General features: G+C 59.4%; 1 protein-coding gene across 1 annotated transcript in view; it reads left to right on the top strand.

Annotated features, from left to right (window-relative positions):
- Positions 1-6,284: 6,284 nt before the first annotated feature.
- The window catches only part of LOC141182817 (uncharacterized), an 81,006-nt gene continuing 64,113 nt past the window's right edge, over positions 6,285-23,177 (top strand). Inside the window, exons 1-2 of the mRNA XM_073660937.1 lie at positions 6,285-6,346; positions 11,241-11,484. Of these exons, the coding sequence (XP_073517038.1) occupies positions 11,455-11,484 (30 nt within the window). The 5' untranslated portion in view covers positions 6,285-6,346; positions 11,241-11,454. The remainder of the gene's footprint in view (positions 6,347-11,240; positions 11,485-23,177) is intronic.

Genomic DNA, 23,177 nt, shown 5'->3' on the forward strand with positions numbered 1-23,177 from the left:
CACCGCCTCAACCCCTCCATGCATGAGGACCCCGGCACAAACACTCAGGTCCATCCTTTTATGCTGAGACATTAATAATTCTACAATTATCACACACAACTTATATACAGAAACCTCCCAACCGTCCCAGATCCAATGGGACTGTCCGGCTGTCGCTGGAGGTCGGGGCTATGTCCTGACGAGCTGTGTTCTGTCAGGACAGTCCGTGTAGTACAAGAATGTCTCATGCCGAGCATGCTGCTGTGATCGCTCCTGGAGAGGGGCAGCATCCGCTCCGCACACCTCGTACACGCGCGGCTCCGCTCCGTACGCCTCGTACACGCGCGGCTCCGCTCCGTACGCCTCGTACAAGCCCGGCTCCGCTCCGTAAACCTCGTACACACGCGGCTCCACTCCGTACGCCTCGTACACGCCCGGTTCCGCTCCGCACGCCTCGTACACACGCGGCTCCGCTCCGTACACCTCGTACACGCGCGACTCCGCTCCGCACGCCTCGTACACGCCCGGCTCCGCTCCGTACACCTCGTACACGCGCGGCTCTGCTCCGTACACACGCGGCTCCGCTCCGTACGCCTCGTACACACGCGGCTCTGCTCCGTACACCTCGTACACACGCGGCTCTGCTCCGTACACCTCGTACACACGCGGCTCTGCTCCGTACACCTCGTACACGCGCGGCTCTGCTCCGTACACCTCGTACACGCGCGGCTCTGCTCCGTACACCTCGTACACACGCGGCTCTGCTCCGTACACCTCGTACACACGCGGCTCCGCTCCGTACACCTCGTACACACGCGGCTCTGCTCGGTACACCTCGTACACACGCGGCTCCGCTCCGTACACCTCGTACACACGCGGCTCTGCTCCGTACACCTCGTACACGCGGCTCTGCTCCGTACACCTCGTACACACACGGCTCCGCTCTGTACACCTCGTACACACGCGGCTCTGCTACATCCACACTGTAAACCCCTCCTGACCCCACACATAAACTTCAGCTCATCCAGCACCATGACAACCAGCACAACAGAGTCCTGCATCCACTGAGGCCCCTGATCATGTGACCCCTGACTCCTCCCCTCCTGTGACCTCATCACAGCTCCTGTGCGCACAGAGCAGCCATATATGTGGTGGCGGCTCTGCAGGTGGAGGTATGTGGAGACCCCATTGCTGGGCGCAGGGGGCATTAACCCCTTCAGCACGGAGGCTCTTTTGGGGTCTTGTGTTGCCCCTTTATAAGAATCATAAGGTTTTTGTTCTGTTTCATGTAATAGATACATACGACCCAACTATGGAGACAGGAAGGGAGGAAACGTATTGTTCTCATAGTACAGGACCCCTTTACTGCCCCACAGTGTAATGCCCCCATTATGCCCCTTATGCAGGATGTATGATGCCCCCACACAGTGTAATGCCCCCATTATGCCCCTTATGCAGTATGTAGCCCCCCACAGTGTAATGCCCCCATTATGCCCCTTATGCAGTATGTATGATGCACCACACAGTGTATGCCCCCATTATGCCCCTTATGCAGTATGTATGATGCCCCCACACAGTGTAATGCCTCCATTATGCCCCTTATGCTGGATGTATGATGCCCCCACACAGTGTAAAGCCCCCATTATGCCCCTTATGCAGTATGTATGATGCATGGCCCCCTCATCCCCCAATCCGGGTATGTATGGCCTCCTCACCCCCCAATCCTGGTATGTGTGGCTCCATCACTGCACACACAAAAAATAAACACATACTCACTTTCCTTCCTCACCTCTGCTCCAGAGCTGCTGTGTTCTGTCTGCCAGCAGCTCATGTTGGTATCTGAGCAGCGCGCGCTCTCAGTTGCCTAGGTGAGCTGCTGCTGCTGCCGGCATATTCACTCCTCTCCACGCCGGAACTATGAGCGTTGACAAGCGTGAATATGCATTCTCTTTAGTAGCGGGCACTGTAAGCAGGAGCCACGGCTCAGCGCTTCTCCGTGCCCGCTACTAAAGAGAATGAATATTCCCTCTTCTCCACGCCCATGGAAGTGGAGAAGAGGGAATATTCATATCCCTTTAGCAGCGGGCACACGTGGTAGCTACAGCAGCCGCTACTGCGTGTGCCCACTCCTCTGCCGCAACCTCCCACCCCCCCAATACTCACCTATCCTCCTCGCTCCCCCGAGGCTCACGGGCCCCATAGCAGTGGTGTGGCCTGCCACCATTGGCGGTACACCACTGATTATGGCATACAGCCAATGAAATCACAAAAGTCATTATCTCAGTAAATTAAAATACTTTATAACATCAGCTTGAAAAATGTTTTTAAAATCCGAAATGTTGTCCTGAAATGTATGTTCAGTAAATGCACTCAATACTTGGTCAGGGCTCCTTTTGCATCAATTACTGCATCAATGCGGCGTGGCATGGAGGCGATCAGCCTGTGGCTGCTGAGGAGTTATGGAAGCCCAGGTTGCTTTGATAGCAGCCTTCAGCTCGTCAGCTTTGTTGGGTCTGGTGTCTCTTATCTTCCTCTTGACAATACCCCATAGATTCTCTATAATAGATTCTCTATGGGGTTAAGGTCATGTGAGTTTGCTGACCAATTAAGCAGAGTCATACTGTTGTTTTTAAACCAGGTATTGGTACTTTTGGCAGTGTGGACAGGTGCCAAGTCCTGCTGGAGAATGAAATTTCCATCTCCAAAAAGCTTGTCGGCAGAGGGAAGCATGAAGTGCTGTAAAATGTCCTGGTAGACGGCTGCGCTGACTTTGGTGTTGATAAAACACAGTGGACCTACACCAGCAGATGACATGGCTCCCCAAACCATCACTGATTGTGGAAACTTCACACTACACCTCAAGCAGCTTGGATTGTGGCCTCTTCACTCTTCCTCCAGACTCTGGGACCTTGATTTCCAAAGGAAAATTGGAACTCTGGGACCTTGTGGATGGTGTCAATGACTGCCTTCTTGACATTTGTCAAGTCAGCAGTCTTCCCCATGATTGTGGAGCCTACTGAAACAGACTATGGGACATTTTTAAACACTTAGGAAGCCGTTGCAGGTGTTTTTTGTTAATTATTCTAATTTACTGAGATAATGACTTTTGTGTTTTCATTGGCTGTAAGCCATAATCATCAACATTAACAGAAATAAACACTTGAAATAGATCCCTCTGTCTGTAATGACTCTATATAATATATCAGTTTCACTTTTTGCATTGAAGAACTCAAATAAATTAACTTTTTGATGATATTGTAATTTAGTGAGATGCACCTGTATATGATGACTGTTGCCCCCAGTGGAATATATGCGGTGTCTATTTTGGGATATTTTAGTACACCCATGATGATACTATAGACAGCCATTATACCTGGAATGGCCTCTTCCTTGCGTGCCGTGCTTTTTTTCACTTACATGTCTAACAATCACATATGTATTGTGTCCCTTCCCCCATCATCCTATTCTTCTATTGCTGAATAAATAGGATAGATTTTATACTCCCTGGACTCCTTTGATGGTCTTTTACCCTGCGGGGTTTTCTTTCATATATGGACTCACTGTGTGGTGGTGATGGTAGAGGACATTGTGTAGCAGGATCATTTTGGCCTTGTATAGTAGTAATTTTGGTAATATTGGTCTTTGTATAGTGTATTTTAGATTAGCAACAGTGGTGTACTGTAATTAAATATGTATAAATCCTCTTTTAAGTGGCAGGGAGGTTATATGGGGAAACATGTACTTTGGGGCTGGGGTCCCTGATCTCTTAGGACCCCAGCAACGCTCCTGCACTGGGGAAAAGCAGGGTCTGGAGGCCACTTTAATATGATCATTTTATGGATATGACGCCAAAGAAACTAATGAAGTGCTTTGCAAAGTGCCATAATTTTCACAATTCTGAAAAAAAATTGTAAGTTTAGTTCCACTATAAGTGATGTTAATTCTCTTATGAGAGCTAACCTGAGACAATTTATCAATGCGCTGTGTGAATTGTCACATTAAGCTTTGCTACATCTATACATAGTGAAGTTCAGGATCAAAATGCTGCAGGTCCCATCTCTTCTACAGAACAATCCCATGGAAATAAAGCTGATCATTTTATCAGATGGGATCATTAGAACTTACCTGGTTGGATCCTTTGTTTCTGGTGGTTTCTTTCCCAGGTCGTCATTAAGGCCCTTTACAATAAGCTCCAAAAACTCATCGGACTTTCTGAATCTTTCAAGCGTTTTCTCCATCACAGAAAGGACAGAAAGGAGGCGCTTATCCTGGCAGAAGAGAATCACAGATATATTGTTCTACATCTTCCAGATGTTTGGATTTATCTACAGACTAATGATTAATCTCGCATGAAGAATGATAATATTATAACAGATCACAATTTTTGGGTAAAATTATTCAATTTTAAAACAATATATATAGCAATTACATTATTCTGACAAGAGCAATTTTTTGTTTTTTCCTCCCCTTTTTCCCAAAAAATATAACTTTGTTTTTTCATTAACAGACTGAGGGCTTGTGTTTTGTGGGACTAGTTGTTGTTTGGAATGACAACATTCAATTTACCACATAAAGTATTGAAAAATGGGGAAAAAAATCAAAGTAAGGTTATTATTTTTGTTTGGGTTTTTTTTATGAACATTTTAAAAAAATGTGGTTTGTGAGACCATTTTCATCTTGCGAAGACCTAATTTTATAAAATGATCCCATTGATGGAGTTGTCGGCTTCTTCTTGTGGAGAGATCAGTAGTTCAATGTCAATGCAGCAGAAACAAATATTGTTTTACGCTTTTTCTTTTTTATAGTTGGCCAGAAAACCACAGAACCTTAAGCAGAAAGTGACATGAATGAGAACATCTGCCCGGCTTGTACCGGATCCGGGGGTGTTACGTACAAGGCGAAGGTCCCAGAATAAGGATTTGCTTCATTTTGGTGCAGAGTTTCTAGTAGTTTCTGGTTACTACTGTTACAGGCAGATGCCGTCTGCATAATACAGCCAGCACCGCCTCAACCCCCTCCATGCATGTGGACCCCGGCACAAACACTCAGGTACATCCTTTTATGCTAAGACATTAATAATTCTACAATTATCACACACAACTTATATACAGAAACCTCCCAACCGTCCCAGATCCAATGGGACTGTCTGGCTGTCGCTGGAGGTCGGGGCTATGTCCTGACGAGCTGTGTTCTGTCAGGACAGTCAGTGTAGTACAAGAATGTCTCATGCCGAGCTGCTGTGATCGCTCCTGGAGAGGGGCAGCATCCGCTCCGCACGCCTCGTACACTCCCGGCTCCGATCCGCACGCCTCGTACATGCCCGGCTCCGCTCCGCACGCCTCATACACGCCCGGCTCCGCTCCGTACACCTCGTACACGCCCAGCTCCGCTCCGCACGCCTCGTACACGCCCGGCTCCGCTCTGTACTCCTCGTACACACGCGGCTCCGCTCCGTACGCCTCGTACACGCCCGGCTCCGCTCTGTACTCCTCGTACACACGCGGCTCCGCTCCGCACGCATCGTACACGCCCGGCTCCACTCTGTACTCCTCGTACACACGTGGCTCCGCTCCGTACACCTCGTACACGCCCAGCTCTGCTCCGCATGCCTCGTACACGCCCGGCTCCGCTCCGTACTCCTCGTACACACGCGGCTCCGCTCCGTACGCCTCGTACACACGCGGCTCCGCTCCGTACGCCTCGTACACACGCGGCTCCGCTCCGTACGCCTCGTACACACGTGGCTCCGCTTCTTACGCCTCGTACACACGGCTCCGCTCCGTACGCCTCGTACACGCGCGGCTCCGCTCCGTACGCCTTGTACACGCGCGGCTCCGCTCCGTACGCCTCGTACACGCGCGGCTCCGCTCCGTACACCTCGTACACACACGGCTCTGCTCCGTACACCTCGTACACGCGCGGCTCTGCTCCGTACACCTCGTACACACACGGCTCCGCTCCGCAGGCCTCGTACACGCGCGGCTCCGCTTCGTACACCTCGTACACGCGCGGCTCCGCTCCGTACACCTCGTACACACACGGCTCCGCTCCGCAGGCCTCGTACACGCGCGGCTCTGCTCCGTACACCTCGTACACGCGCGGCTCCGCTCCGTACACCTCGTACACACACGGCTCAGCTCCGTACACCTCGTACACACGCGGCTCTGCTACATCCACACTGTAAACCCCTCCTGACCCCACACATAACCTTCAGCTCATCCAGCACCATGACAACCAGCACAGCAGAGTCCTGCATCCACTGAGGCCCCTGATCATGTGACCCCTGACTCCTCCCCTCCTGTGACCTCATCACAGCTCCTGTGCGCACAGAGCAGCCATATATGTGGTGGCGGCTCTGCAGGTGGAGGTATGTGGAGACCCCCCATTACTGGGCGCAGGGGGCATTAACCCCTTCAGCACGAAGACCCTTTTTGGGTCTTGTGTTGCCCCTTTATAAGAATCATAAGGTTTTTGTTCTGTTTCCTGTAATAGATACATACGACCCAACTATGGAGACAGGAAGGAAGGAAACGTATTGTTCTCATAGTACAGGACCCCTTTACTGCCCCACAGTGTAATGCCCCCATTATGCCCCTTATGCAGTATGTATGATGCCCCCCACAGTGTAATGCCCCCATTATGCCACTTATGCAGGATGTATGATGCCCCCACACAGTGTAATGCCCCCATTATGCCCCTTATGCAGGATGTATGATGCCCCCACACAGTGTAATGCTCCCATCATGCCCCTTATGTAGGATGTATGATGCCCCCACACAGTGTAATGCCCCCATTATGCCCCTTATGCAGGATGTATGATGTCCTCACACAGTGTTATGCCCCTTATGCAGGATGTATGATGCCCCCACACCGTGTAATGCCCCCATTATGCCCCTTATGCAGGATGTATGATGCCCCCATTATGCCCCTTATGCAGTATGTATGATGTCCCCACACAGTGTAATGCCCCCATTATGCCCCTTATGTAGGATGTATGATGCCCCCACAGTGTAATGCCCCCATTATGCCCCTTATGCAGGATGTATGATGCCCCCACACTGTGTAATGCCCCCATTATGCCCCTTATGCAGGATGTATGATGCCCCACACAGTGTAATGCCCCCATTACGCCCCTTATGCATTATGTATGATCCCCCCCACACAGTGTAATGCCCCCATTATGCCCCTTATGCAGGATGTATGATGCCCCACACAGTGTAATGCCCCCATTACGCCCCTTATGCAGTATGTATGATCCCCCCCACACAGTGTAATGCCCCATTATGCCCCTTATGCAGGATGTATGATGTCCCCACACAGTGTAATGCCCCCATTACACCCCTTATGCAGGATGTATGATGCCCCCACACAGTGTAATGCCCCCATTATGCCCCTTATGCAGGATGTATGATGCCCCCACACAGTGTAATGCCCCCATTATGCCCCTTATGCAGGATGTATGATGTCCTCACACAGTGTAATGCCCACATTATGCCCCTTGTACAGTATGTATGATGCCCCACACAGTGTAATGCCCCCATTATGCCCCTTATGCAGGATGTATGATGCCCCCACACAGTGTAATGCCCCCATTATGCCCCTTATGCAGGATGTATGATGCCCCCACACAGTGTAATGCCCTCATTATGCCCCTTATGCAGGATGTATGATGCCCCCCACACAGTGTAATGCCCACATCATGCCCCTTATGTAGGATGTATGATGCCCCCACAGTGTAATGCCCCCATTATGCCCCTTATGCAGGATGTATGATGCCCACACCATGTAATGCCCCCAGTATCCCCTTATACAGGATGTATGATGCACCCACACAGTGTAATGCCCCCATTATGCCCCTTATGTAGGATGTATGATGCCCCCACAGTGTAATGCTCCCATTATGCCCCTTATGCAGGATGTATGATGCCCCCACACAGTGTAATGCCCCCATTATGCCCCTTATGCAGGATGTATGATGCCCCCACACAGTGTAATGCCCCCATTATGCCCCTTATGCAGGATGTATGATGCCCCCACACAGTGTAATGCCCCCATTATGCCCCTTATGTAGGATGTATGATGCCCCCACAGTGTAATGCCCCCATTATGCCCCTTATTCAGGATGTATGATGCCCCCACACAGTGTAATGCCCCCATTATGCCCCTTATGCAGGATGTATGATGCCCCCACACAGTGTAATGCCCCCATTATAACCCTTATGCAGTATGATGCCCCCCACAGTGTAATGCCCCCATTATGCCCCTTATGCAGTATGTATGATGCACCACACAGTGTAATGCCCCCATTATGCCCCTTATGCAGTATGTATGATGCCCCCCACAGTGTAATGCCCCCATTATGCCCCTTATGCAGGATGTATGATGCCCCCACACAGTGTAATGCCCCCATTATGCCCCTTATGCAGTATGATGCCCCCCACAGTGTAATGCCCCCATTATGCCCCTTATGCAGTATGTATGATGCACCACACAGTGTAATGCCCCCATTATGCCCCTTATGCAGTATGTATGATGCTCCCACACAGTGTAATGCCTCCATTATGCCCCTTATGCTGGATGTATGATGCCCCCACACAGTGTAAAGCCCCCATTATGCCCCTTATGCAGTATGATGCCCCCCACAGTGTAATGCCCCCATTATGCCCCTTATGCAGTATGTATGATGCCCCACACAGTGTAATGCCCCCATTATGTCCCTTATGCAGGATGTATGATGCCCCCACACAGTGTAATGCCCCCATTATGCCCCGTATGTAGGATTTATGATGCCCCCACAGTGTAATGCCCCCATTATGCCCCTTATGCAGTATGTATGATGCCCCACACAGTGTAATGCCCCCATTATGTCCCTTATGCAGGATGTATGATGCCCCCACACAGTGTAATGCTGCCATTATGCCCCTTATGCAGGATGTATGATGCCCTCATTATGCCCCTTATGCAGGATTTATGATGCCCCCCCAGTGTAATGCCCCCATTATGCCCCTTATGCAGCATGTGTGATGCCCCACACAGTGTAATGCCCCCATTGTGCCCCTTATACAGTATGTACGATGCCCCAACACAGTGTAATGCCCCCATTGGGTTCATGGATAACTGGGCCGACTTCTCAGTTGGCTACAGGTTCTACGCTAGGGACGGGCTGCACCTCAATGGGGAAGGTGCAGCTGTGCTGGGGGAGACAATGGCTAGATGGTTGGAGGAGTGTTTAAATTAGGGATTGGGGGGGGGATTCATTTTATTGGTGGGGAAGATAGTGCAGATAGTGACCTGGGCACAAATAAAGAATTTGGGGGTGGGGTTAGGACAGTCAGTATAGTAAGAAGGAATAGAGGTACAGAGAGATACATAAAATGCATGTACACTAATGCCAGAAGCCTCACCAACAAAATGGAGGAATTAGAATTAATTTTGTTGGAAAATAATTATGACATGATGGGGATATCTGAGACATGGCTGGACGAGAGCCATGACTGGGCAGTTAATTTACAGGGCTATAGTCTGTTCAGAAATGACCATACAAACAAGCGAGGGGGGGGGGAGGTGTTTGTATGTTAAATCATCCTTAAAACCCTTCTTGCGGGAGGATATATGTGAATCTAATGGAAATGTAGAGTCCCTGTGGGTGGAGATAAGGGGAAGGGGAAAAATTAATAAATTGCTGATAGGGGTTTGTTATAAGTCTCCAAAATTAATGGAAGCAGCGGAGAATATCCTCATAAAGCAAATAGATGAAGCAGCGACTTAAGGAGAAGTCATTTTTATGGGGGACTTCAACTACCCTGAAATACATTGGGGGACAGAAACCTGTAGTTCAAGCAAAGATAATATGTTTTTGACAACCATGAGAGATAATTACTTTTCACAACTGGTTCAGGACCCAACTAGAAGGAGGGCACTGCTAGACCTAATATTAACCAACAGGCCAGACCGCATATCAAATATACGAGTTGGGGGTCACTTGGGTAATAGTGATCACAAAATAATAAGTTTTCATGTATCCTTTAATAAGATAAATCCTCTTTTAAGTGGCAGGGAGGTTATATGGGGAAACATGTACTTTGGGGCTGGGGTCCCTGATCTCTTAGGACCCCAGCAACGCTCCTGCACTGGGGAAAAGCAGGGTCTGGAGGCCACTTTAATATGATCATTTTATGGATATGACGCCAAAGAAACTAATGAAGTGCTTTGCAAAGTGCCATAATTTTCACAATTCTGAAAAAAAATTGTAAGTTTAGTTCCACTATAAGTGATGTTAATTCTCTTATGAGAGCTAACCTGAGACAATTTATCAATGCGCTGTGTGAATTGTCACATTAAGCTTTGCTACATCTATACATAGTGAAGTTCAGGATCAAAATGCTGCAGGTCCCATCTCTTCTACAGAACAATCCCATGGAAATAAAGCTGATCATTTTATCAGATGGGATCATTAGAACTTACCTGGTTGGATCCTTTGTTTCTGGTGGTTTCTTTCCCATGTCGTCATTAAGGCCCTTTACAATAAGCTCCAAAAACTCATCGGACTTTCTGAATCTTTCAAGCGTTTTCTCCATCACAGAAAGGAGGCGCTTATCCTGGCAGAAGAGAATCAGAGATATATTGTTCTACATCTTCCAGATGTTTGGATTTATCTACAGACTAATGATTAATCTCGCATGAAGAATGATAATATTATAACAGATCACAATTTTTGGGTAAAATTATTCAATTTTAAAAAAATATATATAGCAATTATATTATTCTGACAAGACCAATTTTTTGTTTTTTCCTCCCCTTTTTCCCAAAAAATATAACTTTGTTTTTTCATTAACAGACTGAGGGCTTGTGTTTTGTGGGACTAGTTGTTGTCTGGAATGACAACATTCAATTTACCACATAAAGTATTGAAAAATGGGGAAAAAAATCAAAGTAAGGTTATTATTTTTGTTTGGGTTTTTTTTATGAACATTTAAAAAAAATGTGGTTTGTGAGACCATTTTCATCTTGCGAAGACCTAATTTTATAAAATGATCCCATTGATGGAGTTGTCGGCTTTCTCTTGTGGAGAGATCAGTAGTTACAAGTTTCTGATTGCATTTTTGGGAGGGTAGTAGAGTGACCCAAAAACCACAACCATGGCACTTTAATGTCCTTTACAGCATTGACCCGACGTGTAATAGATTTATATATAATGAAAGATTGTACTTATGTCAATGCAGCAGAAACAAATATTGTTTTACGCTTTTTCTTTTTTATAGTTGGCCAGAAAACCACAGAACCTTAAGCAGAAAGTGACATGAATGAGAACATCTGCCCGGCTTGTACCAGATCCGGGGGTGTTACGTACAAGGCGAAGGTCCCAGAATAAGGATTTGCTTCATTTTGGTGCAGAGTTTCTAGTAGTTTCTGGTTACTACTGTTACAGGCAGATGCCGTCTGCATAATACAGCCAGCACCGCCTCAACCCCCTCCATGCATGTGGACCCCGGCACAAACACTCAGGTACATCCTTTTATGCTAAGACATTAATAATTCTACAATTATCACACACAACTTATATACAGAAACCTCCCAACCGTCCCAGATCCAATGGGACTGTCCGGCTGTCGCTGGAGGTCGGGGCTATGTCCTGACGAGCTGTGTTCTGTCAGGACAGTCAGTGTAGTACAAGAATGTCTCATGCCGAGCATGCTGCTGTGATCGCTCCTGGAGAGGGGCAGCATCCGCTCCGCACGCCTCGTACATGCCCGGCTCCGCTCCGCACGCCTCATACACGCCCGGCTCCGCTCCGTACACCTCGTACACGCCCAGCCCGGCTCCGCTCCGTACTCCTCGTACACACGCGGCTCCGCTCCGTACACCTCGTACACGCCCAGCTCCGCTCCGCACGCCTCGTACACGCCCGGCTCCGCTCCGCACGCCTCGTACACGCCCGGCTCCGCTCCGCACGCCTCGTACACACGCGGCTCCGCTCCGTACTCCTCGTACACGCGCGGCTCCGCTCCGTACTCCTCGTACACGCGCGGCTCCGCTCCGTACGCCTCGTACACGCGCGGCTCCGCTCCGTACGCCTCGTACACGCGCGGCTCCGCTCCGTACGCCTCGTACACGCGCGGCTCCGCTCCGTACGCCTCGTACACGCGCGGCTCCGCTCCGTACGCCTCGTACACGCGAGGCTCCGCTCCGTACGCCTCGTACACGCGCGGCTCCGCTCCGTACGCCTCGTACACGCGCGGCTCCGCTCCGTACGCCTCGTACACGCGCGGCTCCGCTCCGTACGCCTCGTACACGCGCGGCTCCGCTCCGTACGCCTCGTACACGCGCGGCTCCGCTCCGTACGCCTCGTACACGCGCGGCTCCGCTCCGTACGCCTCGTACACGCGCGGCTCCGCTCCGTACGCCTCGTACACGCGCGGCTCTGCTCCGTACGCCTCGTACACGCGCGGCTCTGCTCCGTACGCCTCGTACACGCGCGGCTCTGCTCCGTACGCCTCGTACACGCGCGGCTCTGCTCCGTACGCCTCGTACACGCGCGGCTCTGCTCCGTACGCCTCGTACACGCGCGGCTCCGCTCCGTACACACGCGGCTCCGCTCCGTACGCCTCGTACACACGCGGCTCCGCTCCGTACGCCTCGTACACACACGGCACCGCTCCTTACGCCTCGTACACGCCCGGCTCCGCTCCGTACGCCTCGTACACGCGCGGCTCCGCTCCGTACGCCTCGTACACGCGCGGCTCCGTACGCCTCGTAAACGCGCGGCTCCGCTCCGTACACCTCGTAAACGCGCGGCTCCGCTCCGTATACCTCGTACACGCGCGGATCCGCTCCGTACACACGCGGCTCCGCTCCGTACGCCTCGTACACGCGCGGCTCCGCTCCGTACGCCTCGTACACACGCGGCACCGCTCCTTACGCCTCGTACACGCCCGGCTCCGCTCCGTACGCCTCGTACACGCGCGGCTCCGCTCCGTACGCCTCGTACACGCGCGGCTCCGCTCCGTACGCCTCGTACACGCGCGGCTCCGTACGCCTCGTACACGCGCGGCTTCGCTCCGTACGCCTCGTACACGCGCGGCTCCGCTCCGTACGCCTCGCACACCCGCGGCTCCGCTCCGTACGCCTCGCACACGCGCGGCTCCGCTCCTTACGCCTCGTACACGCACGGCTCCGCTCCTTACGCCTCGTACACGCACGGCTCCGCTCCTTACGCCTCCTACACGCACGGCTCCGCTCCTTACGCCTCCTACACGCCCGGCTCCGCTCCGTACGCCTCGTACACGCGCGGCTCCGCTCCGTACGCCTCGTACACGCGCGGCTCCGCTCCGTACGCCTCGTACACGCGCGGCTCCGCTCCGTACGCCTCGTACACGCGCGGCTCCGCTCCTTACGCCTCGTACACGCGCGGCTCCGCTCCTTACGCCTCGTACACGCGCGGCTCCGCTCCTTACGCCTCGTACACGCGCGGCTCCGCTCCTTACGCCTCGTACACGCGCGGCTCCGCTCCGTACGCCTCGTACACGCGCGGCTCCGCTCCGTACGCCTCGTACACGCGCGGCTCCGCTCCGTACGCCTCGTACACGCGCGGCTCCGCTCCGTACGCCTCGTACACGCGCGGCTCCGCTCCGTACGCCTCGTACACGCGCGGCTCCGCTCCGTACGCCTCGTACACGCGCGGCTCCGCTCCGTACGCCTCGTACACGCGCGGCTCCGCTCCGTACGCCTCGTACACGCGCGGCTCCGCTCCGTACGCCTCGTACACGCGCGGCTCCGCTCCGTACGCCTCGTACACGCGCGGCTCCGCTCCGTACGCCTCGTACACGCGCGGCTCCGCTCCGTACGCCTCGTACACGCGCGGCTCCGCTCCGTACGCCTCGTACACGCGCGGCTCCGCTCCGTACGCCTCGTACACGCGCGGCTCCGTACGCCTCGTACACGCGCGGCTCCGCTCCGTACGCCTCGTACACGCGCGGCTCCGCTCCGTACGCCTCGTACACGCGCGGCTCCGCTCCGTACGCCTCGTACACGCGCGGCTCCGCTCCGTACGCCTCGTACACGCGCGGCTCCGCTCCGTACGCCTCGTACACGCGCGGCTCCGCTCCGTACGCCTCGTACACGCGCGGCTCCGCTCCGTACGCCTCGTACACGCGCGGCTCCGCTCCGTACGCCTCGTACACGCGCGGCTCCGCTCCGTACGCCTCGTCCACGCGCGGCTCCGCTCCGTACGCCTCGTACACTCGCGGCTCCGCTCCGTACGCCTCGTACACGCGCGGCTCCGCTCCGTACGCCTCGTACACGCGCGGCTCCGCTCCGTACACCTCGTAAACGCGCGGCTCCGCTCCGTACACCTCGTACACGCGCGGATCCGCTCCGTACACACGCGGCTCCGCTCCGTACGCCTCGTACACGCGCGGCTCCGCTCCGTACGCCTCGTACACGCGCGGCACCGCTCCTTACGCCTCGTACACGCCCGGCTCCGCTCCGTACGCCTCGTACACGCGCGGCTCCGCTCCGTACGCCTCGTACACGCGCGGCTCCGCTCCGTACGCCTCGTACACGCGCGGCTCCGCTCCGTACGCCTCGTACACGCGCGGCTCCGCTCCGTACGCCTCGTACACGCGCGGCTCCGCTCCGTACGCCTCGTACACGCGCGGCTCCGTACGCCTCGTACACGCGCGGCTCCATACACCTCGTACACGCGCGGCTCCGCTCCGTACGCCTCGTACACACGCGGCTCCGCTCCGTACGCCTCGTACACGCCCGGCACCGCTCCTTACGCCTCGTACACGCCCGGCTCCGCTCCGTACGCCTCGTACACGCGCGGCTCCGTACGCCTCGTACACGCGCGGCTCCGCTCCGTACACCTCGTAAACGCGCGGCTCCGCTCCGTATACCTCGTACACGCGCGGATCCGCTCCGTACACACGCGGCTCCGCTCCGTACGCCTCGTACACACGCGGCTCCGCTCCGTACGCCTCGTACACGCACGGCACCGCTCCTTACGCCTCGTACACGCCCGGCTCCGCTCCGTACGCCTCGTACACGCGCGGCTCCGCTCCGTACGCCTCGTACACGCGCGGCTCCGTACGCCTCGTACACGCGCGGCTCCGCTCCGTACGCCTCGTACACGCGCGGCTCCGCTCCGTACGCCTCGCACACCTGCGGCTCCGCTCCGTACGCCTCGTACACGCGCGGCTCCGCTCCGTACGCCTCGTACACGCGCGGCTCCGCTCCGTACGCCTCGTACACGCGCGGCTCCGCTCCGTACGCCTCGTACACGCGCGGCTCCGCTCCGTACGCCTCGTACACGCGCGGCTCCGCTCCGTACGCCTCGTACACGCGCGGCTCCGCTCCGTACGCCTCGTACACGCGCGGCTCCGCTCCGTACGCCTCGTACACGCGCGGCTCCGCTCCGTACGCCTCGTACACGCGCGGCTCCGCTCCGTACGCCTCGTACACGCGCGGCTCCGCTCCGTACACCTCGTAAACGCGCGGCTCCGCTCCGTATACCTCGTACATGCGAGGATCCGCTCCGTACACACGCGGCTCCGCTCCGTACGCCTCGTACACGCACGGCTCCGCTCCTTACGCCTCCTACACGCCCGGCTCCGCTCCGTACGCCTCGTACACACGCAGCTCCGCTCCGTACGCCTCGTACACGCGGTTCCGCTCCGTACGCCTTGTACACGCGCGGCTCCGCTCCGTACGCCTCGTACACGCGGTTCCGCTCCGTACGCGTCGTACACGCGCGGCTCCGCTCCGTTCGCCTTTTACACGCGCGGCTCCGCTCCGTTCGCCTTGTACACGCACGGCTCTGCTCCGTACAACTCGTACACGCGCGGCTCTGCTCCGTACACCTCGTACACGCGCGGCTCTGCTCCGTACACCTCGTACACGCGCGGCTCTGCTCCGTACACCTCGTACACGCGCGGCTCTGCTCCGTACACCTCGTACACACGCGGCTCCGCTCCGTACACCTCGTACACACGCGGCTCCGCTCCGTACACCTCGTACACACGCGGCTCCGCTCCGTACACCTCGCACACACGCGGCTCCGCTCCGTACCCCTTGTACACGCACGACTCCGCTCCGTACACCTCGTACACGCGCGGCTCCGCTCCGTACACCTCGTACACACGTGGCTCCGCTCCGTACACACGTGGCTCCGCTCCGTACACCTCGTACACACGCGGCTCCGCTCCGTACACACGCGGCTCCGCTCCGTACACGCGCGGCTCCGCTCCGTACACCTCGTAAACGCGCGGCTCCGCTCCGTATACCTCGTACACGCGCGGCTCCGCTCCGTACACACGCGGCTCCGCTCCGTACGCCTCGTACACACGCGGCTCCGCTCCGTACGCCTCATACACACACGGCACCGCTCCTTACGCCTCGTACACGCCCGGCTCCGCTCCGTACGCCTCGTACACGCGCGGCTCCGCTCCGTACGCCTCGTACACGCGCGGCTCCGTACGCCTCGTACACGCGCGGCTCCGCTCCGTACGCCTCGTACACGCGCGGCTCCGCTCCGTACGCCTCGCACACCCGCGGCTCCGCACGCCTCGTACACGCGCGGCTCCGCTCCGTACGCCTCGTACACGCGCGGCTCCGCTCCGTACGCCTCGTACACGCGCGACTCCGCTCCGTACGCCTCGCACACCCGCGGCTCTGCTCCGTACGCCTCGTACACGCGCGGCTCCGCTCCGTACGCCTCGTACACGCGCGGCTCCGCTCCGTACGCCTCGTACACGCGCGGCTCCGCTCCGTACGCCTCGTACACGCGCGGCTCCGCTCCGTACGCCTCGTACACGCGCGGCTCCGCTCCGTACGCCTCGTACACGCGCGGCTCCGCTCCGTACGCCTCGTACACGCGCGGCTCCGCTCCGTACGCCTCGTACACGCGCGGCTCCGCTCCGTACGCCTCGTACACGCGCGGCTCCGCTCCGTACGCCTCGTACACGCGCGGCTCCGCTCCGTACGCCTCGTACACGCGCGGCTCCGCTCCGTACGCCTCGTACACGCGCGGCTCCGCTCCGTACGCCTCGTACACGCGCGGCTCCGCTCCGTACACCTCGTAAACGCGCGGCTCCGCTCCGTATACCTCGTACATGCGAGGATCCGCTCCGTGCACACGCGGCTCCGCTCCGTACGCCTCGTACACACACGGCTCCACTCCTTACGCCTCCTACACGCCCGGTTCCGCTCCGTACGCCTCGTACACACGCAGCTCCGCTCCGTACGCCTCGTACACGCGGTTCCGCTCCGTACGCGTCGTACACGCGCGGCTCCGCTCCGTTCGCCTTGTACACGCACGGCTCTGCTCCGTACAACTCGTACACGCGCGGCTCTGCTCCGTACACCTCGTACACGCGCGGCTCTGCTCCGTACACCTCGTACACGCGCGGCTCTGCTCCGTACACCTCGTACACACGCGGCTCCGCTCCGTACACCTCGTACACACGCGGCTCTGCTCCGTACACATCGTACACACGCGGCTCCGCTCCGTACAGACGCGGCTCCGCTCCGTACGCCTCGTACACACACGGCTCCGCTCCGTACACCTCGTACACACACGGCTCCGCTCCGTACACCTCGTACACACGCGGCTCCGCTCCGTACACCTCGTACACACGCGGCTCCGCTCCGTACACCTCGTACACACGCGGCTCCGCTCCGTACACCTCGTACACACGCGGCTCTGCTCTGTACACCTCGTACACACACGGCTCTGCTCTGTACACCTCGTACACACGCGGCTCTGCTCCGTATACCTCGTACACGCGCGGATCCGCTCCGTACACACGCGGCTCCGCTCCGTACGCCTCGTACACACACGGCACCGCTCCTTACGCCTCGCACACCCGCGGCTCCGCTCCGTACGCCTCGTACACGCGCGGCTCCGCTCCGTACGCCTCGTACACGCGCGGCTCCGCTCCGTACGCCTCGTACACGCGCGGCTCCGCTCCGTACGCCTCGTACACGCGCGGCTCCGCTCCGTACGCCTCGTACACGCGCGGCTCCGCTCCGTACGCCTCGTACACGCGCGGCTCCGCTCCGTACGCCTCGTACACGCGCGGCTCCGCTCCGTACGCCTCGTACACGCGCGGCTCCGCTCCGTACGCCTCGTACACGCGCGGCTCCGCTCCGTACGCCTCGTACACGCCCGGCTCCGCTCCGTACGCCTCGTACACGCCCGGCTCCGCTCCGTACGCCTCGTACACGCCCGGCTCCGCTCCGTACGCCTCGTACACGCCCGGCTCCGCTCCGTACGCCTCGTACACGCGCGGCTCCGCTCCGTACGCCTCGTACACGCGCGGCTCCGCTCCGTACGCCTCGTACACGCGCGGCTCCGCTCCGTACGCCTCGTACACGCGCGGCTCCGCTCCGTACGCCTCGTACACGCGCGGCTCCGCTCCGTACGCCTCGTACACGCGCGGCTCCGCTCCGTACGCCTCGTACACGCCTCGTACACGCGCGGCTCCGCTCCGTACGCCTCGTACACGCGCGGCTCCGTACGCCTCGTACACGCGCGGCTCCGCTCCGTACGCCTCGTACACCCGCGGCTCCGCTCCGTACGCCTCGCACACCCGCGGCTCCGCTCCGTACGCCTCGTACACGCGCGGCTCCGCTCCGTACGCCTCGTACACGCGCGGCTCCGCTCCGTACGCCTCGTACACGCGCGGCTCCGCTCCGTACGCCTCGTACACGCGCGGCTCCGCCCCGCTCGCCTCGTACAAGCGCGGCTCCGCTCCGCTCGCCTCGTACACGCGCGGCTCCGCTCCGTACGCCTCGTACACGCGGTTCCGCTCCGTACGCGTCGTACACGCGCGGCTCCGCTCCGTTCGCCTTGTACACGCGCGGCTCTGCTCCGTACAACTCGTACACGCGCGGCTCTGCTCCGTACACCTCGTACACGCGCGGCTCTGCTCCGTACACCTCGTACACGCGCGGCTCTGCTCCGTACACCTCGTACACACGCGGCTCCGCTCCGTACACCTCGTACACACGCGGCTCTGCTCCGTACACATCGTACACACGCGGCTCCGCTCCGTACAGACGCGGCTCCGCTCCGTACGCCTCGTACACACGCGGCTCCGCTCCGTACACCTCGTACACACGCGGCTCCGCTCCGTACACCTCGTACACACGCGGCTCCGCTCCGTACACCTCGTACACACGCGGCTCCGCTCCGTACACCTCGTACACACGCGGCTCCGCTCCGTACACCTCGTACACACGCGGCTCCGCTCCGTACACCTCGTACACACGCGGCTCTGCTCCGTACACCTCGTACACACACGGCTCTGCTCTGTACACCTCGTACACACGCGGCTCTGCTCCGTATACCTCGTACACGCGCGGATCCGCTCCGTACACACGCGGCTCCGCTCCGTACGCCTCGTACACACACGGCACCGCTCCGTACGCCTCGCACACCCGCGGCTCCGCTCCGTACGCCTCGTACACGCGCGGCTCCGCTCCGTACGCCTCGTACACGCGCGGCTCCGCTCCGTACGCCTCGTACACGCGCGGCTCCGCTCCGTACGCCTCGTACACGCGCGGCTCCGCTCCGTACGCCTCGTACACGCGCGGCTCCGCTCCGTACGCCTCGTACACGCGCGGCTCCGCTCCGTACGCCTCGTACACGCGCGGCTCCGCTCCGTACGCCTCGTACACGCGCGGCTCCGCTCCGTACGCCTCGTACACGCGCGGCTCCGCTCCGTACGCCTCGTACACGCGCGGCTCCGCTCCGTACGCCTCGTACACGCGCGGCTCCGCTCCGTACGCCTCGTACACGCGCGGCTCCGCTCCGTACGCCTCGTACACGCGCGGCTCCGCTCCGTACGCCTCGTACACGCGCGGCTCCGCTCCGTACGCCTCGTACACGCGCGGCTCCGCTCCGTACGCCTCGTACACGCGCGGCTCCGCTCCGTACGCCTCGTACACGCGCGGCTCCGCTCCGTACGCCTCGTACACGCGCGGCTCCGCTCCGTACGCCTCGTACACGCGCGGCTCCGCTCCGTACGCCTCGTACACGCGCGGCTCCGCTCCGTACGCCTCGTACACGCGCGGCTCCGCTCCGTACGCCTCGTACACGCGCGGCTCCGCTCCGTACGCCTCGTACACGCGCGGCTCCGCTCCCTACGCCTCGTACACGCGCGGCTCCGCTCCCTACGCCTCGTACACGCGCGGCTCCGCTCCGTACGCCTCGTACACGCGCGGCTCCGCTCCGTACGCCTCGTACACGCGCGGCTCCGCTCCGTACGCCTCGTACACGCGCGGCTCCGCTCCGTACGCCTCGTACACGCGCGGCTCCGCTCCGTACGCCTCGTACACGCGCGGCTCCGCTCCGTACGCCTCGTACACGCGCGGCTCCGCTCCGTACGCCTCGTACACGCGCGGCTCCGCTCCGTACGCCTCGTACACGCGCGGCTCTGCTCCGTACGCCTCGTACACGCGCGGCTCCGCTCCGTACGCCTCGTACACGCGCGGCTCCGCTCCCTACGCCTCGTACACGCGCGGCTCCGCTCCGTACGCCTCGTACACGCGCGGCTCCGCTCCGTACGCCTCGTACACGCGCGGCTCCGCTCCGTACGCCTCGTACACGCGCGGCTCCGCTCCGTACGCCTCGTACACGCGCGGCTCCGCTCCGTACGCCTCGTACACGCGCGGCTCCGCTCCGTACGCCTCGTACACGCGCGGCTCCGCTCCGTACGCCTCGTACACGCGCGGCTCCGCTCCCTACGCCTCGTACACGCGCGGCTCCGCTCCCTACGCCTCGTACACGCGCGGCTCCGCTCCCTACGCCTCGTACACGCGCGGCTCCGCTCCGTACGCCTCGTACACGCGCGGCTCCGCTCCGTACGCCTCGTACACGCGCGGCTCCGCTCCGTACGCCTCGTACACGCGCGGCTCTGCTCCGTACGCCTCGTACACGCGCGGCTCTGCTCCGTACGCCTCGTACACGCGCGGCTCTGCTCCGTACGCCTCGTACACGCGCGGCTCCGCTCCGTACGCCTCGTACACGCGCGGCTCCGCTCCGTACGCCTCGTACATGCGCGGCTCCGTACGCCTCGTACACGCGCGGCTCCGCTCCGTACGCCTCGTACACCCGCGGCTCCGCTCCGTACGCCTCGCACACCCGCGGCTCCGCTCCGTACGCCTCGTACACGCGCGGCTCCGCTCCGTACGCCTCGTACACGCGCGGCTCCGCTCCGTACGCCTCGTACACGCGCGGCTCCGCTCCGCTCGCCTCGTACAAGCGCTGCTCCGCTCCGCTCGCCTCGTACACGCGCGGCTCCGCTCCGTACGCCTCGTACACGCGCGACTCCGCTCCGTACGCCTCGTACACGCGCGGCTCCGCTCCGTACGCCTCGTACACGCGCGGCTCCGCTCCGTACGCCTCGTACACGCGCGACTCCGCTCCGTACGCCTCGTACACGCGCGGCTCCGCTCCGTACGCCTCGTAAACGCGCGGCTCCGCTCCGTACGCCTCGTAAACGCGCGGCTCCGCTCCGTATACCTCGTACACGCGCGGATCCGCTCCGTACACACGCGGCTCCGCTCCGTACCCCTCGTACACGCACGGCACCGCTCCTTACGCCTCGTACACGCCCGGCTCCGCTCCGTACGCCTCGTACACGCGCGGCTCCGCTCCGTACGCCTCGTACACGCGCGGCTCCGCTCCGTACGCCTCGTACACGCCCGGCTCCGCTCCGTACGCCTCGTACACGCGCGGCTCCGCTCCGTACGCCTCGTACACGCGCGGCTCCGCTTCGTACACCTCGTACACGCGCGGCTCCGCTTCGTACACCTCGTACACGCGCGGATCCGCTTCGTACACCTCGTACACACACGGCTCCGCTCCTTACGCCTCGTACACACACGGCTCCGCTCCTTACGCCTCGTACACGCCCGGCTCCGCTCCGTACGCCTCGTACACACGCGGCTCCGCTCCGTACGCCTCGTACACCCGCGGCTCCGCTCCGTATGCCTCGCACACCCGCGGCTCCGCTCCGTAAGCCTCGTACACGCGCGGCTCCGCTCCGTACGCCTCGTACACGTGCGGCTCTGCTCCGTACGACTCGTACACGTACGCCTCGTAAACGCGCGGCTCCGCTCCGTACGCCTCGTAAACGCGCGGCTCCGCTCCATATACCTCGTACACGCGCGGATCCGCTCCGTACACACGCGGCTCCGCTCCGTACGCCTCGTACACGCACGGCACCGCTCCTTACGCCTCGTACACGCCCGGCTCCGCTCCGTACGCCTCGTACACGCGCGGCTCCGCTCCGTACGCCTCGTACACGCCCGGCTCCGCTCCGTACGCCTCGTACACGCGCGGCTCCGCTCCGTACGCCTCGTACACGCGCGGCTCCGCTCCGCACGCCTCGTACACGCGCGGCTCCGCTTCGTACACCTCGTACACGCGCGGCTCCGCTTCGTACACCTCGTACACGCGCGGATCCGCTTCGTACACCTCGTACACGCGCGGATCCGCTTCGTACACCTCGTACACGCGCGGATCCGCTTCGTACACCTCGTACACGCGCGGATCCGCTTCGTACACCTCGTACACGCGCGGCTCCGCTCCGTACACCTCGTACACGCGCGGATCCACTCTATACACATGCGGCTCCACTCCGTACGCCTCGTACACACACGGCTCCGCTCCTTACGCCTCGTACACACACGGCTCCGCTCCTTACGCCTCGTACACGCCCGGCTCCGCTCCTTACGCCTCGTACACGCCCGGCTCCGCTCCGTACGCCTCGTACACACGCGGCTCCGCTCCGTACGCCTCGTACACACGGCTCCGCTCCGTACGCCTCGTACACGCGCGGCTCCGCTCCGTACGCCTCGTACACGCGCGGCTCCGTACGCCTCGTACACGCGCGGCTCCGTACGCCTCGTACACGCGCGGCTCCGTACGCCTCGTACACGCGCGGCTCCGTACGCCTCGTACACGCGCGGCTCCGTACGCCTCGTACACGCGCGGCTCCGTACGCCTCGTACACGCGCGGCTCCGTACGCCTCGTACACGCGCGGCTCCGCTCCGTACGCCTCGTACACGCGCGGCTCCGCTCCGCTCGCCTCGTACAAGCGCTGCTCCGCTCCGCTCGCCTCGTACACGCGCGGCTCCGCTCCGTACGCCTCGTACACGCGCGGCTCCGCTCCGTACGCCTCGTACACGC

The sequence above is a fragment of the Phyllobates terribilis genome, unplaced genomic scaffold (assembly GCF_046119375.1).
Source record: "Phyllobates terribilis strain yellow unplaced genomic scaffold, ASM4611937v1 Scaffold_36__1_contigs__length_13169755, whole genome shotgun sequence".
Classification (NCBI taxonomy): Eukaryota; Metazoa; Chordata; class Amphibia; order Anura; family Dendrobatidae; genus Phyllobates; species Phyllobates terribilis.